The sequence below is a fragment of the Apteryx mantelli genome, chromosome 2 (genome assembly GCF_036417845.1).
Source record: "Apteryx mantelli isolate bAptMan1 chromosome 2, bAptMan1.hap1, whole genome shotgun sequence".
Taxonomy (NCBI): Eukaryota; Metazoa; Chordata; class Aves; order Apterygiformes; family Apterygidae; genus Apteryx; species Apteryx mantelli.
Window position 1 is genome coordinate 128582631 of NC_089979.1, and position 24230 is coordinate 128606860.

Consider the following 24230-nt stretch of genomic DNA (forward strand, 5'->3'; position numbering starts at 1 on the left):
GTCAAGCGTCAAATTCTGTGTCTCTGTTTTATTATGTAAGTAGAATCCTTAGAGGGGAGGTGGACAAATTTATGTAAGAAGATTTTACATTTGAGATGTTCATCTCTTTAAAGCCTAGTGCATAAACCAAAATAAATAATGTATTCAAGAAATTTACAAAGTGCCACATATAGTTAACACCTCCATGTGAAATTAACACTATATTTTGGTGATTTGGCAAAGGATGGCAATGAGAAGAAATGCAACATTTTAAAACGAAAAGAACAATTGTTGAGGGTTTCAAAACCATGCCCTTTCCAGAAAGACAACTTGATGAGATGCCATTTCTCTGAAATTGTAAGTGAGGATTAGAGAGCAGCAAATTTTAGAATTGTTGTCATAATAGAACTTAAGTGGACACTCTGAATGGACAGATTCAATAAAAATGCCATTTAACTTCCACTGTAGAGAAACTGGATAAAATTTTTACAACATCTCTTCCCAAATTAGCACATGAAATAAGAGATGGACATGAGCCAAAATCCAAGGTACAAACAATCTCCTAATAATGCTGAGATCTGGACCACTTCTTTGAATCTAGCTCATTTCTTTGTTATGGAACAAAGAAAAATTCAGTATTTGTGCATATGTAAGATGAAATCCTAAGGCAGACGTTGCGAGTTCTGCCACTGATTTTCAAGCATCTGTAACATCATCTCAAGAAAGTTTTGACTTGGAGAAGCAGCAGTCAGAAAAGAAAAGACAAGATAAAAATTAAGCCTCCTTGCTCCATTAGGCTAGCATACTCAAGATATTCCAATTTCTATAGTCAAAAGCATGTAAGTGGCATGGTCCTTTCATCACTGGTCCCTTTTGAATGACTACCTCAAATGATGGTGTACCCTTTGAAGATACATTAACTGGCGTTTCTCTTGGGCACAGTTCTAGAGGAAACTCAAAATTATGCTCCTACATACTTAGGGAAAGTTTTTGACTATGTGGAGATAGATAAAGGCAGATGTCTTAAAGGCTTTTAAAACCCATGGAGTTTTCCAAACTAAATGTATACTCCCTTTGGCTGAGCATTTTTAGATACAAGCTTAACTTTCTCCAGGTCTACTGAAAATCAATATAATTTGAATAGTAATATCCTGTGTAATTCTTTTGTAGGGGTGACTAATACCCTTTGTAAATAAATCGACTGTTGTATTTCTAATTTAATATATTCTTAGAAGATATCGTATAAATAATTACATTTTGTGGAGCTTAAACTCATGCAACTTGACAAAGTCATAACAAGATATTGACCCATTGTGCTCACCGAAAATGAAGTTTTCATGGCACAATAAATATTCAGTGAATTTAGTAGTTTCAGGAAGAAGAGGTTCTTAAGGGATTAAAAAAGAAAAAAATTCTAAAATGTAATTGTAGTCTTGTTGATAACAACAAAAACACAGCTGAGGCCACATAAATGGAGAAGATCTGACAATTAAGCTTTAATTATCTGACATATCTGCTTATAACAATGACATATCTGCTTATAATAAGAAAGTAAAATTTCTATATTTCCATGGTAAAACTGAGGCCCCTTTTCAGATACTGACAAAATTCCTTTGTGGGGAGCATTGTATCTCCTGTCATCAACAAGATGTGGTCTATTAAATAATCAATGTTTTCATTTTGGAAGGCCATAAAATTTAAGTGCTGGAAGAGATAAGAGATGTTTTTTGTTCTACAGGAAGCTTGTAATCTACCCTAGTGAAGGCAATATGGATGCATGAATTATACTGACATTTCCAAAATCTCTGGTTGATCGCTCTGGGGCAAATTCATGACTTGTAAGTGTCAGAGCAATAGGGCTGATACTTGCAACATTAGCATTTTGTTAGAAAACAGTGTTGGATAGTCACAGGTAAGAACAGGCTGGAATTCTGCAACTCTTTCACCGAATCCAAAATACTAGGTATACAGTCCCCAAAACATAATATATATGAATTATCAAGAGCTACACACATTTCAAGCCTCTGGTTCATGCTAGAGCCTAACCATGTTCATGCTTTAAACATTAGCAATACAATCTCTGTTGATAAACATTATTACTAGATGAAGTCTCAACTACCTTCTCTTGTCTGTGAAGTAGAGTTTTGCTCTTTACTTGTGCTGGTCTGGACAACCCCTGACAGCCAACCCAGCCATAGTTCCACAGTCAGAGTCCCAAATATTTCTTAAAGTGGTAGATAGTTCATGTGAATTAACTACTTACATTTCTCCTTCCCCATGCGGCAAAGAACTCTCTTTCCAGAGAAATTATTTCAGGCCTAGAACTACAACATTTTCTGGTGAGAGAAGAAAGAAGAGATGGGATTGTGGGGGAGATACGTCCCTTTGAGTGGAGCTCCAAGGCCATCTCCAAAAAGCTAGCTGGTTCCCTGTATGACCCTGAAGGTTATTACTGGACTTTTCCCCCAGGACCATTCACCACGTGGAACGGGAACTGGATTGCTGGTTTTGCCCTATTTGGCAGGTTGGACCTGCAGACCACCTGGGCATGCTTTGGGTCACTTGCCCCTCTCACCCCCTATGCTGCAACACTGCTTTTCTGCTGAATAAGGCTGCAGATTGCATCTTTGTGGCACACAACTGGTGTAGAGATCTAAACAATTCAAACAGTTGGACAGCTCTTTCATTCATATTGGTGAGGTCCTTGCAATATACCTTTACAACAGTCTTATAGTATAATACAATACAAATTTACTTTATAGCAGAGATGTATTCCTAAGGTAGAGACTTGACATATAGGAATCCTGTCTTAAAAGCTAAATCAGCACACCTGCAAGAAACACCTTTCTCTTGATATTTTATGATATGGTAATTCTCTAAACATTTATACTTACTGTTCCATAGAAGCTCCGGTGTAAATGGCAAATACACATGCATTCCTGCAGAACTAGGCTATAAGTTCCTTCAGTCTCATTTATCAAAAAGTAGATAAATGTAGAAAGGAAATGTACTGGAAACTCTTCTTCTCTGTGGAAAGCATGCACAGCTCTTCTCAAAAGCAATTTGTCAAAAGGCTATATTTAGATACTTGGGAAGTCTGGATTTTAGTTTAAGTCCTACTGGCTTTTGCAAGTCATCATTTTTCTTTCTCTTTCCTACTTCATTGAAAGGATAAGATGGACATATTTTTAATATCTACTTTCCAGGACTGTGGCAGTCAATACTTACAAAGTACTGCATCTAGATAAATATTTTAATAATGTTAATAAAGCATTTTCTTCTTACCAGCAAAGTGTTTATAAACAGTTTTTATATTAATATATTAATTATTATATTAATAGTTTTTATAATCTAAAAAGATTTTTTAGGATTTTTAAACTAAAAAAATTAATAACATAAGTAAATTACCTGACTTTTTTTTTTTTTTTGGTCATCTCATATAAAGTTCATTTAACCTTTAGATTATAGTTAAAACCCTGAAAACTAAACACATAGCTAATTTAAGAAATAAAATTACAAACATTATCACTAGAAATACATAAATGATCTGCAAATCACCTAGTTTAGATACAGTCATACCATCACTTCACAAAGAGTCTTAGCATTTAAAGTTACTACTCCGCAGGCAAGCTGGATGTTACCATCCTTTTCCAGGCTATCAAATGCCTTGCAGCTAAGCTTTGAATTAGAAGTGCTGATGCTCCTAGCCCACTTCAGTGCAAAGAGCATGTTTATCTATGCCCTCATTGATCCCTGCACTCCATCATTCTGTATCCATCTGTTATAGCTTTTTTTAATCTTACAGTTAGAGTGTAATATCCTTTTGGGCAGGAACAGCCTTTTTTGTTCTGCATTAATTCAGCAATGGAGACGACAGGGTCCTGACCCATAACCAGGATCCAGGGTGCTGTTCCAATAAAATTAACTGCAATGACATCTTTTCTGGGCTGTCAGCTAAAGTGTTAGAAACCTGTTCTGCAGTTCTATGTGTTCAGAGTCCAAACCCTGATGGAAAGGGTTTGAGCTATTACAGGTAGTACATTCCTTTTTCCTTTAAGAAATAAGAATCCTCCTCCAAACAGCAATACAGATTACATTAAAACTAATACATTATTATAAAGACATGCACAAAAAGCTTGAAGAATGCCAATTTAACATTGCTATCAAAACTTTGGGTCTGCACATTAGTGTGACATAGCCTAATTACCTACCTGTTGTTATAGTTGGTAAATTAATTTCACCTCTACCCTAATGTTCTCATCTGCTCAGGTCTCTCGCCTTCAGAGAAACTCAAGCTAAAGTCTTTCAGTACTTCATTTGCAGATAAGGCCTTGCAAGACAATTTCTCAGCTCTAAAAGTAAGTATATTAGCAGGTCTGACTCAGAACCTGCAGTTACATTCCCTGGGGACAATGACAGTGGAAACTAATACCATAAAAATCTCTAAAACAAAGCATTGTTAATTTACATCAAAAGGATATCAACACCCCCCTTATTTTTATAAAAACAGTAAAATATGTTACACTGATATTTTCATACTGTTTAACCACCTGAGACCCATGGGAGCCAGACTATTTCCTTCTAGAGTTCTCAGTAAGAGTCCTCTCTGCTTGCTTCTCAAGGCTGACTAACACTATAGGCAGTCCCTGGCAACCAAAACCTCCTGCTCTCCTGCCATCTCCCCCATTTCAGCAAGCAAAACAATCTTCAGCAGCCTCTACCTGTTCAAATGCAGCCTCCCAGCTTGGCAAAACAGGGATGGATGCCTCAGCACAGCAGTTATGATGATTCCCTTTGGTATGTCTAACTACAAATGAAAGGGTTTTTGCAGAATTGATGCATAAACATGCTAGTTTTCGTCTGGCTAGCTTGCATAATCACACTGGAGATGATATGACAGTGTGGAGTTCAATTCAGGTCAGTATCAACATTTACAGTCCATTTCTCCTTGCCTTCTACACTAATACCATCCATGCTAGTTATCTAACAGCTAAGTATGCTAACCCTCACTACAGTCTTATCCTTGCTTGCTTCACACACAGACCTCTCAATACCATCTAAGACTTTTCTTCTATATTCTTAGCTAAGGAGGCACTGTATTGCTTTCTTGATCAGAATACCGCCCCAACCGGGCAGTCAGATGATAAACAGTACTTTAAATAAAAACAAAGTAACTTTTCTATTATGTATCAACTTGTGTTCCATGGAAATCCTTTATTCACTCTTACCTTCTCTTAATCTTCTAATCCTTGAATCTAAAACCTAAGCAACTTTCTTTGATATGATTTTTTTTTCTATTTGACATTTTAATCAATTGGGTTGAGGTTGAAATACACCTAGATTTTGAGGGGAGAATCAAAAACCAGGGGTATTTTGCTCTAGGGTATATGTTAAAATAATACTAAACCAAGAATTTGTAAGGTAATGAAGACTTGATATAAAAAAAGGAATAAAAAGCAAAGAGGAAAGTTAGTGCCCCAATAAGAAAACATGTTATATGTTTAAAGTTATAGGAGTTCTGAGAATAAAACTTCTGTGCCTGAAGACCTGACAGATTTTTTTGAAATGTGTGGTATGAGGAAAATCTAAGCATTTTTAACTATAACTATGTTAGATCTGATGAAGAAAAATAATTTAGATTAGCTAGGCATAATTATTTTTGCAAAATTTGGCTTGTGTAAAATTTTATAGAACATAGAATGCCACAACTTACTCTTACAACTCCATATACATTTCTTCCGCTGAAAGTAGTTACCAGTTCACTTTTAGCACTATCATCCAAAAGTACAAAAGAAGTATACATATTTTCCAAGGTCCGTGAAAATGGAACAGAGTCTTGAAAGAGAAGAGTCTTGAATAGTTTCTTCATTTTAAAATGGAAATGATTTCTATTCTGGTAGCAGTAACACCCTTCTTTCACCAAGTGCCTACTCTGTTAAAGGGCAGGGAAAGGATGAATAAATAGAAAGTAGGAATATATATTAAGGACATTTCTAGATTTAAAATGGAATGCGTTTGCACTGTGGAAGAAAATAATAAGGAAAAATAGCAAGGTTAGGCACTGCGGGATATCTAGCATTCCAGCACCTTAGGCTCTCTAGCTATGTGGAGCGGCTAGGAGAGGCAGTCTATGAGGCAGTACAATCAAGTATTGAAATGGCAGATGAAAAGGTTTCAAAACATATTCCAAAGGCTTTCTGGCTTTAAGCTGGTTTGATACACTGTAATTTGTACAGCCAGGCCAGGAGCTTTGAAGTCAGAAGTTGTAACTTCTGACAAATCCCCCCCAAAACATCCTATGACCCCAATGTGCAATACATACTTAATATGCGTACAAAATGGTACAAAGCTCTCCAAGGAGGGTAGTCTAATGCTGGGACAGGTTACCCAGAGAGGTGGAGGAATCAGTCCTGCTCCAAGGAGCTGGTTGGACTAGAGGAACCCAGAGGTTCTCTACAACCAACACCTCAATGATGCAGACTACCACAGTTAGGGGTTAGAGAGTCTGATGTAATTTTTCATTGACCGAGCAAGATTTTTACAACCAATATTTGCAACTTTGAGTAAGTTACACTCAGTGTAATTAAAGCGTATCTGTTACAGAAGCCACGTGGAAAGATCACAGTGTCATTTTACCTCTTTCACTACTCCCTCTCATGATGTTCTCACTGAGCAGATTTCCTCTCTACATGTTGCACTGAGAATTTCTATTACACTTCCAGAAATTGGTCCAGCTACAGCTTTTCCACTGACATAAACACTGCTTGTGGAATTAATGACTGATATTCAGGTAAACTGTGGTTACCTGTGGACACAGCAGGACATTTTCAACTTTGACAGATCTCAGGGACTTCATCCACATACTAGATTTTTAGTTTTCTCTTAAAAATTGTCCAAGATTTTTGTCCTGGATACAAAACCTTGGAAATGTATTAACAGCTGCATAAAAACCTCACATTCCCTTCAATAAAGTATTTGCATCCCTTTGAAATGGCACATTTTAATCATTGCCAGGCTAAGGTAGCTCATTGGTCTACGCAAAAGTAATTCACCATTCTTACTACAGTTCAGGTCTTAATATTACCCACTAAATCTGCACTAAACTTTAAAGTTTTGATTTCACAGCATTTGCCCAGAGCAACATAAGCTTGGTAAAAAATTGTATACAGAACATCTCCCTGATAGGAATGCAAAGACAGCACAGGTGCTGAAGTCTCTTAAAAATGTATTAGTGTAGCTCAAAGAAAATTATAACAAACACAGTTGAACCATCCTTGAGTATGAGATATTTCTCTCCAACTTATGTCTTATCAGCACCTACATTCTGGTGAGCTAGTGGAGTGCTCTCCCTTTCAGTGTGTTGCCTAAAGATCATCTGACCAGGTGAGAACAGGGCTATGAAGTTCATTAAAACTCACTTTAGAGGTCCTGTTTTTGTTAAAAGAAGGGTTATTTTAAAGCAGTTTCAGTCTGAGACAAAAAGACCAGAATTGCTAGACAAAAACGTTGTGGCCAGAATCATCTTTTTCATGGTTAGGAATAGAAAAAAGATCAGCTGTGAAAAATACTATTAGGGCAAAACATTAGGCCAAATCCAATGACTCTAATGTGAAGAGAAGGAAAGAAAGTTTGCAGTTTGACTCATAACAAAAGTATTTCTGTGTAGCACTTCATGCAGGAAAAGATACCTGTTACAATTTATGCAAAAGATTTAGCAAAAATTGGGATTGGTTACTTCCCATGGAAAATTCTGGTATTTCAACATTTTTTTTCAGCTGGGTTGAAAAGCCAGAAGAGTAAACATTAAAAAAAAAAAAAAAAAAAAAGTTACCAAATGTTTGAGCTGTGAAACTCTCACACATTGGTGTGCTCCAGTGCTGAGGTGAGCTCAGTCGAGCTGGTTTTGCAGTTGTAGCTCACCACTCTCTGTAGTTCATGTACATCATATGCCCTATTGTCCTCCAAATACTGAATTATTTTTCTGGACTGCAGACCTAGTGGGGTACCTCAGTTCTGGAGTATCTTGTGATTGTTAAGATGGTTCAGTCGGAAGGCAAAGTATGGTGTTTAAAGGAAAATGTATTTTAATCAAGGAACTGAGCCTATAGAAAGCAACATCAGGGAAGAAAAAAGGAATAAAACCTACCAAGCCCCAGAGCAGCTGAGAAGCAAATTAATGTTAAATGGAACACAAGGGAAATATGTCAGTTAAGTTCAACAAACAATACTTTGGTTTGTCACAGCTCCACCAAAACCTCACTGCTTCAGTTCTTCAAATGCAAGAATGAATGACTCCCTCAAACATTTTTTATTTTTAAAATTTAAATTTATATTATAATTCTTGACAAGGTCTGGTATACACTGGTCTGAAATGAGGGGTGTTAACACAAAAAATCTTTCCTAGACAGTATGTATTACATATAAGGCAGGCTAAAAAAAGGGCCAAGTCTAGAGGTAAGCCTCTATGACACCTTCATTTGTAAGTATAGGTCTTTAACATGTGCGGACAGGTTTCTATATACACTTCCAGCACATATCCAGGTGAATACAGCTATGAGTGTAAAATCCATTTGTACCAGTTAATTTTCTCTGTGCCAATTATAACAGATTGGCAAACACATGAAAAATTATGTGCCTCTGCTCGTACTGTACCAAAAACTGTGGGCAGCTATGATTATATGCAAATAGGAAAAGGCTGGATTTTCTCTTAAAAACTAGATGACCTTTCCCACCCTAATTCAAAAGTGTAGTTCAGTCATACAAAAAAAACAGATTTTGTTCATAACTATTTCTCACTATAAGTTTCTCCAAACCAACTCTCAAATATATTCTACACCAGATTTGTTTTAATAATTCAGATGAGGTATCCAGCAAACTAAGGAAATATTCAATGGTTGTTCTGAAATGAATAAGTACACTTATTCACTGCAGCCTCTTCCTGATTTTACTGAATTTAACTATTTTAGTTATTGCAAGACTGCAAATCGTGTGCTACAAACATTATGTTTTTCCTATATTGCAAAATGCATACATTTTCCATGAATTAAACATTTCTTGTATTTAAGGGTAAAACTTAAGACATTCTAAACACCCACCTATTGAAAAGTTTTCTAGAAAAAGTCATTCTCCTGTGTTATTAAATTCCTGTTTCAAGTGCATTAAAATATTTCATCACTGTGAAATGCTTCAGTATCACAGTATTTCCTTTTATTTCACAGAAAATATAAAATGTAATAAATATGATCTATAATTATTGGTGAGATGGGTAATTTGAAAAGTTTAATAGCTTCAAAGTGGTTGTCTTATTTAAGTCATTTAGTTTATTCCTAATTATTATTCACTTATCACAGTCCAGGGGCTAATTATTTTGCTGCAAGTGCTGCAAGGAATAACCCAGACTGGCTGGCTGAGTCACTGAGATAGTGATGCCCCAAAATATTTTACTGTAGTCATCAACCATTTCCTTCATATATTAATTCAAAATGAATTTTCAGCCAATTAATTCACTTTTTTCCTCCCTTAGACATCAGAAATAGACAGGTGAATAGATATATGTATATTCCGCACAATAAAGGACCTTCAATACCATTGCCTGAGTTACAATGGAGCCTTATAATGCATTTTACTAAACTGAAGATGGCAGCTCATGAAAGATACAATTATTTCTATTCCTTCTCTTAAAATGGTGTCTTAAAAAAATTAGAAAGGTCCACAGCTCCAAAATAACAGGTACTCTTGTTAGTGATGTCAAAAAAATATATATATGAATAATCAAAAACACAACGAGCAGACTGAAACAGAGATTAAAAACAAACATTCAGGTACAGTGATGACAGATTGAGATGAACAATTGATTACAGCTAGTGAATGATGGTCTATGCAATTTAGTCTGCATGAAGTTCATTCCTTTCCTGCAAGCATTCATAAATCTCTACATGCCAGCTCTCACCTGATGGATGTGTGTGTACGGAATGGTGAAGCTAACCCAGTATTTTATGCTAGAATACAGCTTTTTTGGCCAAGAGTCTTGGAAATTTACAAGTACTCTTGTTGGCAGTGAAGAGGATCCATCTAGTTCTATGAATGCAACAAAAAAACACACTAAACCACTGTTCCCACACCCTAGACATACATTATCAAAATGGATGGGGGAGCGCATGAATATCACTCTTGCCAGCATGCCTGCCAGAGCGAGAGCAGATGTAAGCTGTAGCCATTCTCAAGACTCCAGTCATAGTTCAATCTTAACTCTTAATAAACTGAACTTGTTGAAATTACTAGAGTCGGTTTGGACCAGACTCAAACTCCAGGAGGTAAGTCTGGAATCCAGAAATATGAACAGCTACCTACATGCACAGACCAGTTACATGACCTGTGTCCTAAAATGCTTGTTTCTTAGATTTTTCCCTGTGTGTTATGTTAGCCGATCTTCCTGACAGCCCCAGCATCTGGAGTTCTGCGATCACACAGAATCTCGGCTTTCATAATTTTTTGAAATAAGGTTCCTTGATGTCAAAGCTGCTAAGAGTGTGTTGCAAATAGGAACTTCAGAGGGTTAAAAAGCAGACCAAAAATTTTACACTTTAAAAATCTCATTATTTTCATACCTTTTTTTGTTCTGCTCTTTGAATGCTTGGGTTTGATAAAAACTACTTGAATCACATTCAAAGACAATATTAAGTTTCTAACTGAAGGAAACCCTGCATAGAGATAAAGCTGGAATGATCTGAGTGAATGGAAGTTCATTAATAATTAAGGCAGTGCATGTATGAAAAAGAAAAAAAAATCCTAAGCTCTTAACTTTGATACCAACTCTCTTGTCACTTGTAGCAAGTCATTTAACTCCTTTGCAAAAGCTTCATGATGCATGAATATTTACCTGCTTCTATAATTCATTATGAGAATTAATATTATTTTAAAATACAAAGAATCAAGAAACTAATTATTGCTATACCAAGTTGTATGTTATATTGACCAAGTATGGGAGTAATGACAGTTGTTTTTCCAGCATGATTTCTATTATCACCTACTACATGTTTATGCTGGATCCAAAAGCACCAGAAACTTTTCTGGTTCACTGAAATACAATGTTAGAAAAAGTACTAGGTATGCACATATCTAAAAATAGTCATTCCTCTGAAAAGAGGGTAGCCTGAATAGATGTACCAATGACACAAATATCTATTCTAAAGGATATGTTTAACCCCATACATTCAGAATTTCTGGCAGAATTGCTTAGGACATCAAGAAAACTAATGAAGAATGCCTCAGGTTTCTTAACATCAGCTTGGGAACACGTTTCTAGCTCTGAAAACTTCTCAAGCCACAAAACTGAAGAGAATTATGTGACAATAACTCTCCTGATGAGATTCCAGCTCGGTGACAACTTACAGTGTTGTGACGAAACTGAAGCTACCAGGAATGCCGCAAAGGACTTGAACAGAATTTAGGAGCTTAAGATCAAGAACATACCCTTAAGTTTGCATCTAAGGCTCTAGGTGCCTACACTTCGGTTCATCCCTACCAGCAAACTTCTACATAAGGCCAGAAGTGCCACTGTCTTGGCATGAACTTCTCTCATACCTACATGCAGCAGGGGCCCCTCAGCCACCTTGTCCCACGTCTAAATCCCTGGAAAGGCTCAATAAGGAAGGCATATGTACACTCATACTCTTTCTCTCTCACTCACCCCGTATAGTTCTAGCCAATTTAGTTGCAAAAGAGGGAGTATGTGCATTGTCCTTTCCCCTAATACCTCACTGGTATAAGGAAATGTGAAAGACACTGATCTCTGTTCTCCTCAGCCTAAGAGAGTCCAAACCCTCACATCTAGCTCTGGCATTGACTCCTCCTCTGTTGAGGAAGGAAAAAAAAAAAAAAAAAAAAAGGGGATTCATGGGATAGAGCTGCCCAGGAAAAAGAGTAAGTGGAAGAACCTCTACACTGGGAAATGGAGCCCTCAAAGACATTTGGCTTGCACCCCTGTCTTCCATACCTTAGTCACATGTTCCTACACCCAGGCTACTGTGCTAAAGGAAAAGGAAATTCAATAACAATACCTCTTCTTCCCTCTGAAGCCAAAATTCAGTGGCTTCTGTTTTGTTTTTCGCCAGAATAACCTCCTTCACATCTGTGCTCTAGATTCAGACAACTCCAAGCTGCTTGTGCAAAATGGGATGAGAGTATAAACCACTGCACAAGGTGGCAGGCCTTACCAGCACAGACACAACACTGAGCAAACACAGTTAAATGGTCAGTAAGTTCAATACACCAGTTTGTATCAATACTATTAGGGAGATCTCTATGTAAAACTCCATTATGTGGTACATACACGTCCTTCAGCATCTGTGAAGAGGGTTTACAATTTCTCTGCAACCCAAACAGAGGTGTATAAGCCCTGAGTGAAAGGGACTGAAGTTACAACCCTGTTTTCAGCATTTCGTACTGGCTCCACTCAGCTGCTATGCAACTCATTTGGCACCCAAATCTCCCCATTCACTGCCATGAAAACTAATTCAGGGCATAAAGTTGTCCCTGAGAGCCAGACATCTAAGTCCCTTTAAAGGCTTTGACTGTAAGTGTGTGATAAACAAAGAGGGGAAAGCTTTATACTGTAAAGCACATGAAAGTACCATGGTGAATGAGTTCTTGTTTTCAGAAGTCCTGTGGATTACAAAACTAACCAGAAATGAGTAAAAATTTCACATGAAAATTGAGGTATTTTATTGAAATAAAGGTTTAAATAAATGAAGAGCAATCTTTACACTCCTGATTTTAAATCTTCTCCCAAAGTAAATGTATATCCTTTATTTTCTATATAAGCAGAGGTCATTTGTATATAATTTTTAATTTGGTTCTAATAACAACTCCTCCATAGATAGAATGTTATAAGTGTTACTATGAGTGGACTAATAAAAAGTTGTAGATGAATTTCTGCTGGACAGGAAGGAAATTTTTTTCAAGACGATTACACAAATTATACCTGACAGCTTTGACTATCTAATGGAGGCAGCATCCTGACTCTTGGCCTTCTCCTAATCTCCTCACTGTATTTAAAGCAGTTGAGTTTCAACAGCTCATATGATTCTCACAGAATGAATGTCTTTAGCAACAAGAAACTTTTTCAATATTACCTGTTTCATGGAGAGACAGATCTAAGAGGCATTTTTCATATTTGATAAGAGCTTGAAGGGAGGTAGCACAGTACATACAAATTCAAAACAGCAGACAGCCAAAAAAGACCTTATGTTTTAATCTAATATCAGTAAAACCTGTGGAAATGAGAACCAATGTACTGAAATCAATGGAATTAGAGTCATAGGAACAGTCAGGAGCCTAAACACAGTCTAGCCTCTATTCGGTGTCAGCTAACCAAAATTAATCTTATTTTTACAGATTGCAGAAAAGCATGCTGTGTCTCAGGAAAACACCTGTTTCACCAGGGAGAATAAATGAGGGGAACAATGTAGAATATAACAGCAAAGGATTTGAAAAAGTGAAAAGCAGGAAAAGGAGCATAACACTGTCTCAGGTGCATGGGAATGATCAGTCACGTTTTTATCAGACGTTAGTCAAGCTGTTGCACATGAAAGAGCTTTTTTCTGAGATGGGAAAACTTGCTGGGGTAAATGTCTCAAGCACCTGAAGACTGACAGTGCCCAGCTTGCATATCTTCCTCATATTCCATGTAATCAGTTAAAATATCAATACTAGAACTAAGCAAGAGAAATAGATTTTAACACCATACTGCACTGGTAAATGTTACAGCGCTACCACGTTATGACCCTTCATGAATAATATTCTCAGAAATGACATCTTTCTCACTTCACAACCAAGTGACTAAAATTTCAATGTAATTATTATTTTAAATTATTTGCAACTGAGAATGCTTTCTGAATGAGGACAAAAAAAATGAAAGGAAGGCTTACAATTAGGCCCAGTAAGAACACAGCAAATATGCTTTTCTGCTCTGTGTATTTTCACAGGAAGAACTTTATCACTCCCATTGCCCCAATCCAAATGCAAATGAAGCACCTTATTTGTTTAAATTAGCCAGAGAAATAGATATCAGGAACCAAATGCTACTCCCACTTAAGTCAACATTGTGAGATCAGGGCTATGGTGCATATCTGATAGCACAGCAAGATCTAAAAGTATTATGTTACAACAGTACGGCTTTAAAATGTTAGAAAGACCTCGGTCTTGATTCAGTGCTACAAATTTTCCAAGGAAACACTAAATGGAGGAAGGATGTTGATAAAAGCTTTCTTTCTCCCTCTACCTTCCCACCAAAAATAGATCCACACATAAAAAGCAAAGAAATCTTTTTCTTCCTGGCACAGTTTTACCTCCTTAGAACAGATCTGTCCTTATATTTGTAGCTGTTACATGTGTTGCAGCATCCATGCCCAGGGAGCTAGTTCTTCAGCTGGATGCTGGCTGAGACCCACCAGTGAAGAACAGAAAGCATACTTTTCAAGGGGGGAACAAGATCTTTTTAATAAAAAAGTAAAGGAGTGATATTTTTGGGTTGCATTTTTCTAATGTTGCCAATTAGAAGACCTCCGAATGCCTGCAAAGGACTTTGATTAAGGTCTATTGATGGAAACTGAATATCCAGTTTTGGTATTACTGTAACAAAACTGAAAATTTTAAAAATGAACATCTGTTAATACAAAACTAAGGATCATGCTCTGTTGTCCTACTTGCATCAAGTAGTCTCTTTTACACATCCATATTCCTTTTGCTCTTCTTTGAATTCTTACCATCTTGTCTACATCTTTATTAAAATGTTATCCAAAGCTATATAAAAAAGCTTCAATTGAGGCCTTAGCACAGGAGAACAGAATGCCCTCTTTGTCTTACCATAGCACTACCTTTATTACATCCTGAAGCAAGATTTCTCCTATTTGTATTATTCAGTCTGTGATTCATTGTAATATCCAAATCTCATTTTACTTGGCTAAATCACTTTTAACCCCTTCTCTTCTCCCCTCAAGACATCTCCTACACGGATGCTGTGAGGTGTACACTGTGAGACTGAGTAGCACCCTCATCACTTGAAGTTTCCCTAAGATTAAAAGAAATGATAGCTAAAATTCATTATCTGTAGACCATCAGAGTAGCAAAAATTGCAGCAAGCAGAGGGCCAAGACCTAACTTCATTGTGTTTCACCAACAAGCAACTTGTATGTAGAGAGCAATAGGATTTGCACAGTCTGGCTGAAGAAATGTCATAATCTTTTATTACTGTTCATATATGTGGCACATAGGTTTAAACAGCAATTTCATAGGTGCTATCAGTTTTTTTTGCAAACTAATGGCTTTATACCAGGTGTTTGGAGTTTTCTGAAACCCCTCCCTCCTTTTTTTGCCTATTTCCAGTATTTTAACCTTCTAAAACTGTTCCCCTTAGAAAGCAAAACAGAAAACAAGCCAAAAAATGCCTTCCTTAGTGCTAGAAAGAACTTTAGAAATAACCATCCTGACAGATATAGAACTAATATCTCATCATCTGGATTTGCTAGGCAATAATGTATGAGCTTTGCAGGAGTCATTTCAGTGCAATTTTTATCATACATTTATAGCATCTAAATATTTTAGAGTCTCTCTGTAAGTGTGATAGAAAGGCTTTCCAGAGAAAATTGCAGAAACATTTTTTTGGGGGGGAAAAAAAATCCCTTTCAGGCAGTAAGCTCAACAACCAAGCAGTTTTTCCAGGTAAGAGGGCTAAAACCTAAGAGTACACACCTTTAAGAAGTGCTTCGGTCCTTGTACTGGAGGTGTATTGCCTGTGGCTGCCCAGGAAACGCTGACAAGTCTCATGGTGAGACAAGTCAACACTGAGAGGCTGTCAAGAAGCTGTTCCCACCTCGGACTCCACTAGAAGATGATCGATATGGGATAAGCTAGATACAAACTTAGCATGCTTCTTTGAGACACAAACGGGAGTCATGCAAAATGGTTCTCTTCTGGACACGCTGGGCTTTGTTTTAATGAGATTCTTGGCACATTTGATTGGCATTTGAATTTGATTTCAATGACGCTGTCATTACCCAAGAGAAAACAAAACTGAAGAGTGAAGGTCAAAGTTTTTGTAGCAATAACTGCCAAGAGCCCCAGGGGAGAGGGAGGATTTCCTGAATCCAGGCAAAAGGCAGAGGGATGGGCTGCCAGGGGGCAGGGAGGCAGCTTATCCTCATCGCTCTCACTGTGCTGTTTTGAGACCAGCTATCATTGGTGGCCTAAATAAGCTGACAGTGTTCCTTCATGGCTGCTTACTGCCAGAGTGACTCTTTTTGTTATTATTTCTGGATTTGTTTTTCTGTCATCAATATTTGACCAATTTGGGCACAGTGGGCTTTCTTTGTATCGTCTCCCCTACAGCGGCAGTCTTTTCTTCGCGGGGTTTGTACTCTGCAAGGAGTTCAGCAGCAGGTCACAGAACTGGTTTACAAAAGCAAGGAAAAATAAAGAAACAACTAGAAGAATAAAGACTCCACAAAACTTTCAGTAACCTATAGGCAAACTGGAGAGATGCATTTAACAGATCTTCTTTCTCCTTTTCCTCTTCCTGACCCAGCATCCTCACCTAGACAAAGGTCAGGCACTTTTAACATACTCATTTTTTTTCCTTCAGACTTACCAGTATTCAATCTCTAATGAGGTTAAGGGAGAAGGAAGAAATTAAAGGAGATAAGAATAGGTGATATCATAGTTCAAATCCAGCTCGCTGATCCCTTGGCCACAGGTGTTTGCCTCACACCTCCACCAAACATTTTTCCTGTCAGGAATGTCTATCTCACTATGAGGCAGCTCATTTATGAAAGACACGTACACTATTTTTTTCTCATGGGTTACATACATAGTCTAAATTATTCATGCTCTTTTAATTGTGTCTTTAGTATTTAGCAGCATAAAGAAAACTAGCTCAGCTTTCTTCTTCCAGTTAATTTTATCACTGGCCTTGTTTCCCCTCCTGCTTAAATGAACACACAACGGATTTTAGGCTAAAGGTAAATACACCTAGAATTAAAATGATGAAATACAAAGAAACAAAAAGAAAAGGGAGAAAAGGGGATGCTTGATATTGATATGCCAGCTGAGAAAAAGAGCAGAAGAAATTCACCTCAACAGAAAAGCTGTAATGACCTATGAAGTTGTAGAGTATTGCACTACCGGGTATTGCTCTATCAGGTATCATATTTTCAACAGCATACAAGTACCTAATAATGTCAGGCTCATATATAAGATATATTGTTTTCCCGTTGCATCATCACACATAGGTACAACCTTTAATAATAATACTAAAGTTTAAGGAAAAAAGAAAGATTTGAAGTCTAAAGAATCAGTCTGAAACAGGATCAAAGAAATCAAACAGGCTGGGGTGGGGACTAAATGCAGGATTAAATATGAAAGTTCCAAAATCTTCTATTCATTGATAAATGCCTCTTCTCCAGTCCTGAAAAGGACACAATGAATGGTTTATACATCTACGTGTATATGTATATGTGTATATACCTATACATACATGCGTACACACACACACACACACACACACATATATCCAAGAAAGAGAACTCACCTATGTCCCAGGTAAGGGGATTATTCTGCTCCATCTCCCTCTTCCCAATGACATACCAAATGCAGGCCATCCAGTGAGCAAGCAAGGCAAACATGGACATAAGAAGTGTGAGAACAACTGTGCTGTGCTGGGAATAACGATCCAACTTCTGAAGGAGACGCAAGAGGCGTAGCAACCGGACTGTCTTTAGGAGGTGGACAAGAGAAACCTAGGAGAACACAGAGAAGAATCAAGTAGTCAGCAGTTGAATTCTATATACACAGCTTTTGTGCTTCAATGAAAGGAAACTCTGTCTACTAAAACTCTATAAAATCTTGCCTTCACTTCACTCAGTTACTTAGCTGCACATTATACTTAGTCTAAGTCTTAAGACATCAGAGAATGGCAAAGCTCATAGTTTTTAAAAAAAGTGTTTATTTCTGCTGTGTACATATATATTTAGTATTTCTGATTTCAATCAAACAAATTTGGAATACTGAGAGATCTTTCCTTTTGCCTTTTTCATTCAAAGTCTCTTATTTTAGATTTAACTTAAAATTTTGTGTTTGTGCACAAACAGATCCTTCTCCACTCTAGAATAAAAACTTAATTGGCAAACTGACCAAGGTTCATTTGATTCCAGGATGAAACCACAAAATAACTATCTTCAGACACACAATTTTTATAATAGTTTTCAGTTTCTGCTAACGGCCAAATAGTAGGCCCAGCACAACTTAAGTACATATGAGATGACACCAGCTTAATAATTAAGCCCAGAAAAAGCAATAACATAGAGCTGACATTTTGAAGAACAAGGAAGCAGAGGGATCACTGCAGACTCAGATTTGTTCTTCAGGTTTAAACCTGTGTTCAGGGGACTGGACACGTTTTACTGCTGCAGGCTAAGTTGGAGTCCAAAAGGGTTTTTATTAAACCTCCTGAAGAGCTCTTTACCTAAAAGAAAGTGTTGCTTTTCAAGTGTATGTTGCTAAAACAGCATCTAATCTGCTTAACAGTCTAAGTGTGCATCAGTTTAGGAGGTGTATGGGCACTGATCCCTAGAGAAGATGCAGTGCTGTTCAGCAGTGCACAAAGCCAGTTGTCCGTTGACCCTCCCAGCCCCTCCAGGGCATCCTTCAACCTACATCCACACAGGAGCCTGCACCACAACTCGTTTTGCATGGAATATACTTGGCTCATGTTTCAGCTGTTGGGCAGAGTTAGCAAACAATATGCAGATTAGAACATTTTTCATTTACTTTTCCAAGATCAAATAGGCATAATTTTCTTTAACAATAATCATTTTTTCTTTCATTAATGATAATGAGTTGTTAGGTTTAATGCTTACTGGATACCTGACTGATACAGGATACATACATCAATTGACTGAAAGAAAAATAACATGAAACTTCATACCTTCTGACAGCACTCACAGAGCACAGTAATGAGCTCTCTGAAAAGAAATTCTAAAAGCACAGCTGGATCAACATCCTTTTGTTTTCGCTAATCCAGAATAACGTGAAGCCCTTCTGTTTCTATTACCAAACTGATATTCTGAGATCTTAATTGCACTGGTGTGAATTCTCTCACAGCTAAGTTGAGGTTGACTGATAAATTCTGTCATGGGGAGTATTTTAGATTTATTCATGAAATACTTAACCAATCATTGACTTTATTCCAATCTCAAAAATTACGAGATTAGGTGGCAATACTGTAAAAAGAAGAAACTCTGCCCTGCCACCTACAAACATTCCCATTTTTTTGTTCTACAGTTTAGATAGTGATAAGGATCCTCTCATGAGCTTCTTCTCTTTGTGCAGTATTCACTGCCCATTATTTCAATTTTTTATTTACATTTTTCACTTTTACATTTTTTTACCTTTACATTTTTTCTTAGACTCTCATGTACATGAGAAGAAAAAAAAAAGTCAGCAAACACATTAGACTTATTTGTTTAAAATACTTTCAGGTTCACTTCCGTTATGAATAAGATCTGGCAGTGCTTAGCCAGTCAGGCAGGTGAAGTTGTTCTACACTGGAGCAAACAAACAATTACAGTGTCTTTCCTCTCTTCTTGCATTTCTTTTCTCCATCTCATGCCATCTACCACTGTTCAGCAAGATTAGTTATGTCTGTAGCATTAAGCGTGAGAACATTTGCAAGTCTGTGACAGGAGGTTGTAAAATATTTGAAGGAATTGCCTTGTTTGTATTAATATAATTTTTTAACTATTAAAATACAATCATTCTAATTGATTGCCATGCCCACCATACCAGTTGCCTCTTTTCCTATGGCAACTCATTCCTCTTCTCTTGTCTCCATTTTTCCCCTCTCTTAGTTTCTTCCAAAAGAGAACTAAAGTTATCTTTGTCCTCCACTTGGCTCACTCCTTTGCTTTCCAATTCCTTCCATGCAATTCTTTCTTCTTCCTCCCCAACACAGACACATTTATATCTATTTTCCTCCTCTAGCCTCATCATTTGCCAGAGTGATTCTACCCCATGCTTATTTCCCTTTTTGGATCCTTTTGATCATCATTTGATCCTCCTGAGCCATCTCTTGTCTTTCTCTTAGATCAGCCATTCCCAACAAGGGCGCTGTGATCTACCTTGGAAGCCAGTTGCAGAGGTGTCAATATAGGGAGAAGTTGAGTGGTCAGTTCCCCCGTGACTGCATTTTGGTTCTTTTTGTTGCATGCTTAACAGAAAGGCGTCCCTATTCATGACTGAAACTCTAAGATGTTGTGGTAGTGTGTGTGTATACATATATATATATATGTAAATAATAGATATAATATATATCTATCTACCTACATAAAAAAAAATAATGATTGTATATACTGTATGTGCTGCCCTCCACATTGGAGGCCTCGCTTTTATAAGGGTGCCTATGTTCTACTGCAGTACAAACAAATAGTGACAGCTAAGATGAGATTTTTTTTTTAAATCGGGTTCTTATAAATAAGAAATTTCTAAACAGCTGTTAAAATAATAAATGTACCCAGACATAACTCGAAGTTATAAACCATGGCAACTACTATTGTTATTTAGCTGCTACTTGCGACTGAATTGTGACCATTTTTTATTAAGTTACAGAATACTAATAGATATAACAGCAGTGCACCAGATATCATAATATATATATTTTTAAGTAGAGACATAGTTCATTTTAAGGCCAAAAGACCTCCTCGTTTCAAAATAATTTGCTCATAAATTTGAACACAGATGTAATAAATCATACATAATTGCATTGAATTTTCTCATTAGTCATGCCAAACACTTTTCTTCTATTGTGTCCAATCTGTCATTGGAAGACCTCAAATGCCAGCAGGCAACTTTCTTTTCTATGTCATAAATGTAGAAAGACAAAATGAGGAGTCAGCACTCGTACTTGTGCCTACATAGATTTTGCTTTGCCCACAGACATAAAGCCATTAAATTTTTCATTTGGTTAATCATTTTAGACTTGCTGGGTTAATCTTTTTCTGTCAAAATGACAGACACAGAATTTTATTTAAAACAAACACAGAAGAAATCATAGCAGTCTGTGGCACTGAAAAGCACTGAGAAATAAAGTTGCTACAAACTAGTGAAGGAATACTCTGCCTGGAGAAATCATCTCCTACAGCAAAAAAGCAAATGATAAGGAACCATGATATCTTTCAAATAAAGACTAGTGGCAAGGATCTTTAATCCTTTTTGTTTGTTTGTTTTTCCTTCAAAAATGACTTTCTTGCTCTACACCACCAATAGACAAGCGCAAACAAAGTCATTACAACTAGAGGTTAATAATCTGATTTTTACTTTGGCAGCATTTCATACTACATTTGCACAGACTAAGGGATCCTTTATGTCAGGTGGATACACGGATGGAAGGAACTGGGGAGCTCAGCAGGCACTGAGGTTAGGAAGGAGCATGCATGAAGTCTCAAACCTCCAAAGATTTGTCCATTTACTGGTAGGGCAGAGTCCCTGGAAGGTTTATATGCAATATTGCCATTTCCTACAGTTCCCCTCTTTCTTTGTTCTGAAATATCTCCAAGGATGGAGACTCCACAGCTCCTTCAGGCACTCTGATGCCACAAATCTCCAGCTAGTGGGTGACATTTTTGTACACATACATAGCTGTATATGTACGGCACTATACCTATCTTGCAGAATTTAGATCATCCCTAAAGTGTTGGCCTTTGTGCCGGGGTCTGGACAGCAAAGGAGTGAGATGCTCCCTGATGCCCCTTCTCACTGTTCTGCTGAGGCAACATCTGAAAGCTGATGGAGTGAAAATCTGAGAACAGATATGAGGAAATGGCCCATTAAATCAATAAAGTCTGTAAACAGTGGAATGTGATAACACGTCCCTCCACTCTTGAAACAGTCGATAGTTATTATTATCTAAAGGAGTATATTAATGGTTGCCTTATCTTGCCACTCTGGGAAATAGAGTATAGTAAAGCACTGTGTTCCCTTTGTGGAATCATATGGAAAACACCACAACTGAGTTTGCAGGTGGGAGTGCAGGGTGCAGACCTCAAATTTCTGGATTCCCTTTCAACTAGCAGAGGGAAGAGAGGGTTAAGCATCAACTCTGCTGCATAGCGATCTTTACCATGTAGCAGCCAGCTAATGAAGCTGAGCCAAAACAAACTAAGGAAGCAGATTATATTTTGCAAAAAATCTTTAGTGAGGAATTTAACTCTTGGAGCATGCAGGAAGCTATGTCTGTCAGTCATTTTAGATTTCTAGATCAACATGGCTATTATATTGTCTATTATTTGGACTTAATCTATCCTTAATTATCTTGTTAAGGATCTACTACTAACAGAGGGACATTTCGGTGCCCTGGATATCCTTAGTCATCATATTATTGATTTTGAGAAAAAAGTTAAAAGGTACAATAGACAACAGAGGTGTACAACTAATTATATTATAGTAGCATTTTTAATAATGTGACTTTTTAACTGTAAAAATAATTATGGGATAATACTTTCTTTCACAGAATTCATTACTATAAATGTATCAGTCTTCCTGATGAATAAAAAAGCCCATCTTTTTTTTTCTTTTTCCCTCCTTAAAGGAAAAGATCAGACCTGGCTTATTCAATGCAAAATACTTAATGGAAATTAAACCAACCCAGTTATGCTGGCTGTTTGTGTTTATTGTAAGGGCTAAACTGGGCTAGTAGTATATTTAAATAGTTTAGCTACTGTTTATAAAAAAAAATGTGATTTAAGAATGTGGAACTACTAACTGCCTGATATTAAAAGTTACTACACTAGCATCAAATTGACAGTTCTTAACATAACAAATGAAGTGAAAAGAGAGGTCCTCTAAGGATGAGGAACTAAATGAATTAAAGCAAAAAGGATACCTTATACAGAAGGCTTCATGACTAGTGTTTTTCGGTGTTTTTTTTTTTATAAGTCTATTCTACCATCTATGTGCTTATCTGTAACCTGCATTTAATGAAAATGAGATCAAGTGGATCTATTAATTAAAGATCACGATACTGAGAATTAGAACGTGCATGGCTTAGAAGCTCGAGTCTCTTATGTGAAAAATCTACAAAACTGAGGAATCACTGCCCACATTTTTTCCAAAATTAAACTTTCTGACTCCGGGGGAGGGGGGAGGGAGTTGTTTGTTTAGTAGATCCTACTGTACTAAAGCCAAGAGGCCTATCAGAAGAATAAGCTGTGTGTCACCATGAGTAAAGAGACACAAATGTAACCCACTATGACTTGTGACATTAAGTAGGATCATCAGACATTAGACCCATACATTTTTCAAAGTGGCTTAAGCATTTTGTCATTAAATTCCTAACAAAGTTGAACTGAAAATGACGTCAAACAGTTAATGAGAATTGTAAGTAGTCATCATCTCAGATTTCAGGTATGGCGTAATCTGAGCTGCTTATCTGGCTGCTAAAGACACACAACAAAAATAGGGATCAAGATCATATATTAATATTTGCATTCAAGTGCTCAACAGTGTTCTAGGGGTAATAAGAAAGAAGACTGCCTGCTGAGTGAAGAATATATCCTACTGACCGTAACAATGATCTGCTTGCACACAATAAAACTTTATGAGTTTTGGAAAACTATTAAGGATTCAACTTATACAGCAAAAGAGAATAAAAGCTATCTGGAATTGTATTTGGGTACACTGAGTATAAATGAAGTTAACATAAATGCAACTGTTTACAAATTAAAGATAATTGAATGAGAAAAATGGTAAATATGTAGCTTTCACGTAAATGAATGGCCACTTTGACATCCAATCTTGCAATAGTTAAATCAACATAAAAAATTACATCACATAACATCCAATGTGAAAATACACTACACATCAACATATTTTAGTTCATTTAGTTTTAGTCAACAGATCTGCAAAAAACCCCAACCATCTCAAAAAAAGGTTAATTAAAAAAGTAAAGTTAGTACTTACCACAGTGACGTTGAAAGCATAAAGGAGATCAAAGGGCAGTGCAGCAATTAAATCAATGATAAACCAGGTAGTCACATAGTGGATACAAATAGATCTTGCTTCAAATATAACTTGGCCAGACTTGCTGACATATGTTGTTCGGAAATTTAAAATAATATCTGCTTGACAAAGAAGAAACAGAGTCAGAGACAGCCTCCTCTAGGTTCCCGGGGATGGCAATGCCCACCACAACACTGAATGTTTTC

At 36.9% G+C, this 24230-nt stretch overlaps 1 protein-coding gene across 1 annotated transcript in view; it reads right to left on the reverse strand.

Annotated features, from left to right (window-relative positions):
• The window catches only part of KCNH8 (potassium voltage-gated channel subfamily H member 8), a 207709-nt gene that overhangs the window by 55819 nt on the left and 127660 nt on the right, over nt 1–24230 (reverse strand). Inside the window, exons 6-8 of the mRNA XM_067292476.1 lie at nt 23986–24143; nt 21785–21826; nt 17564–17771 (exon numbers count right to left, since the gene is read on the reverse strand). Of these exons, the coding sequence (XP_067148577.1) occupies nt 17564–17771; nt 21785–21826; nt 23986–24143 (408 nt within the window). The remainder of the gene's footprint in view (nt 1–17563; nt 17772–21784; nt 21827–23985; nt 24144–24230) is intronic.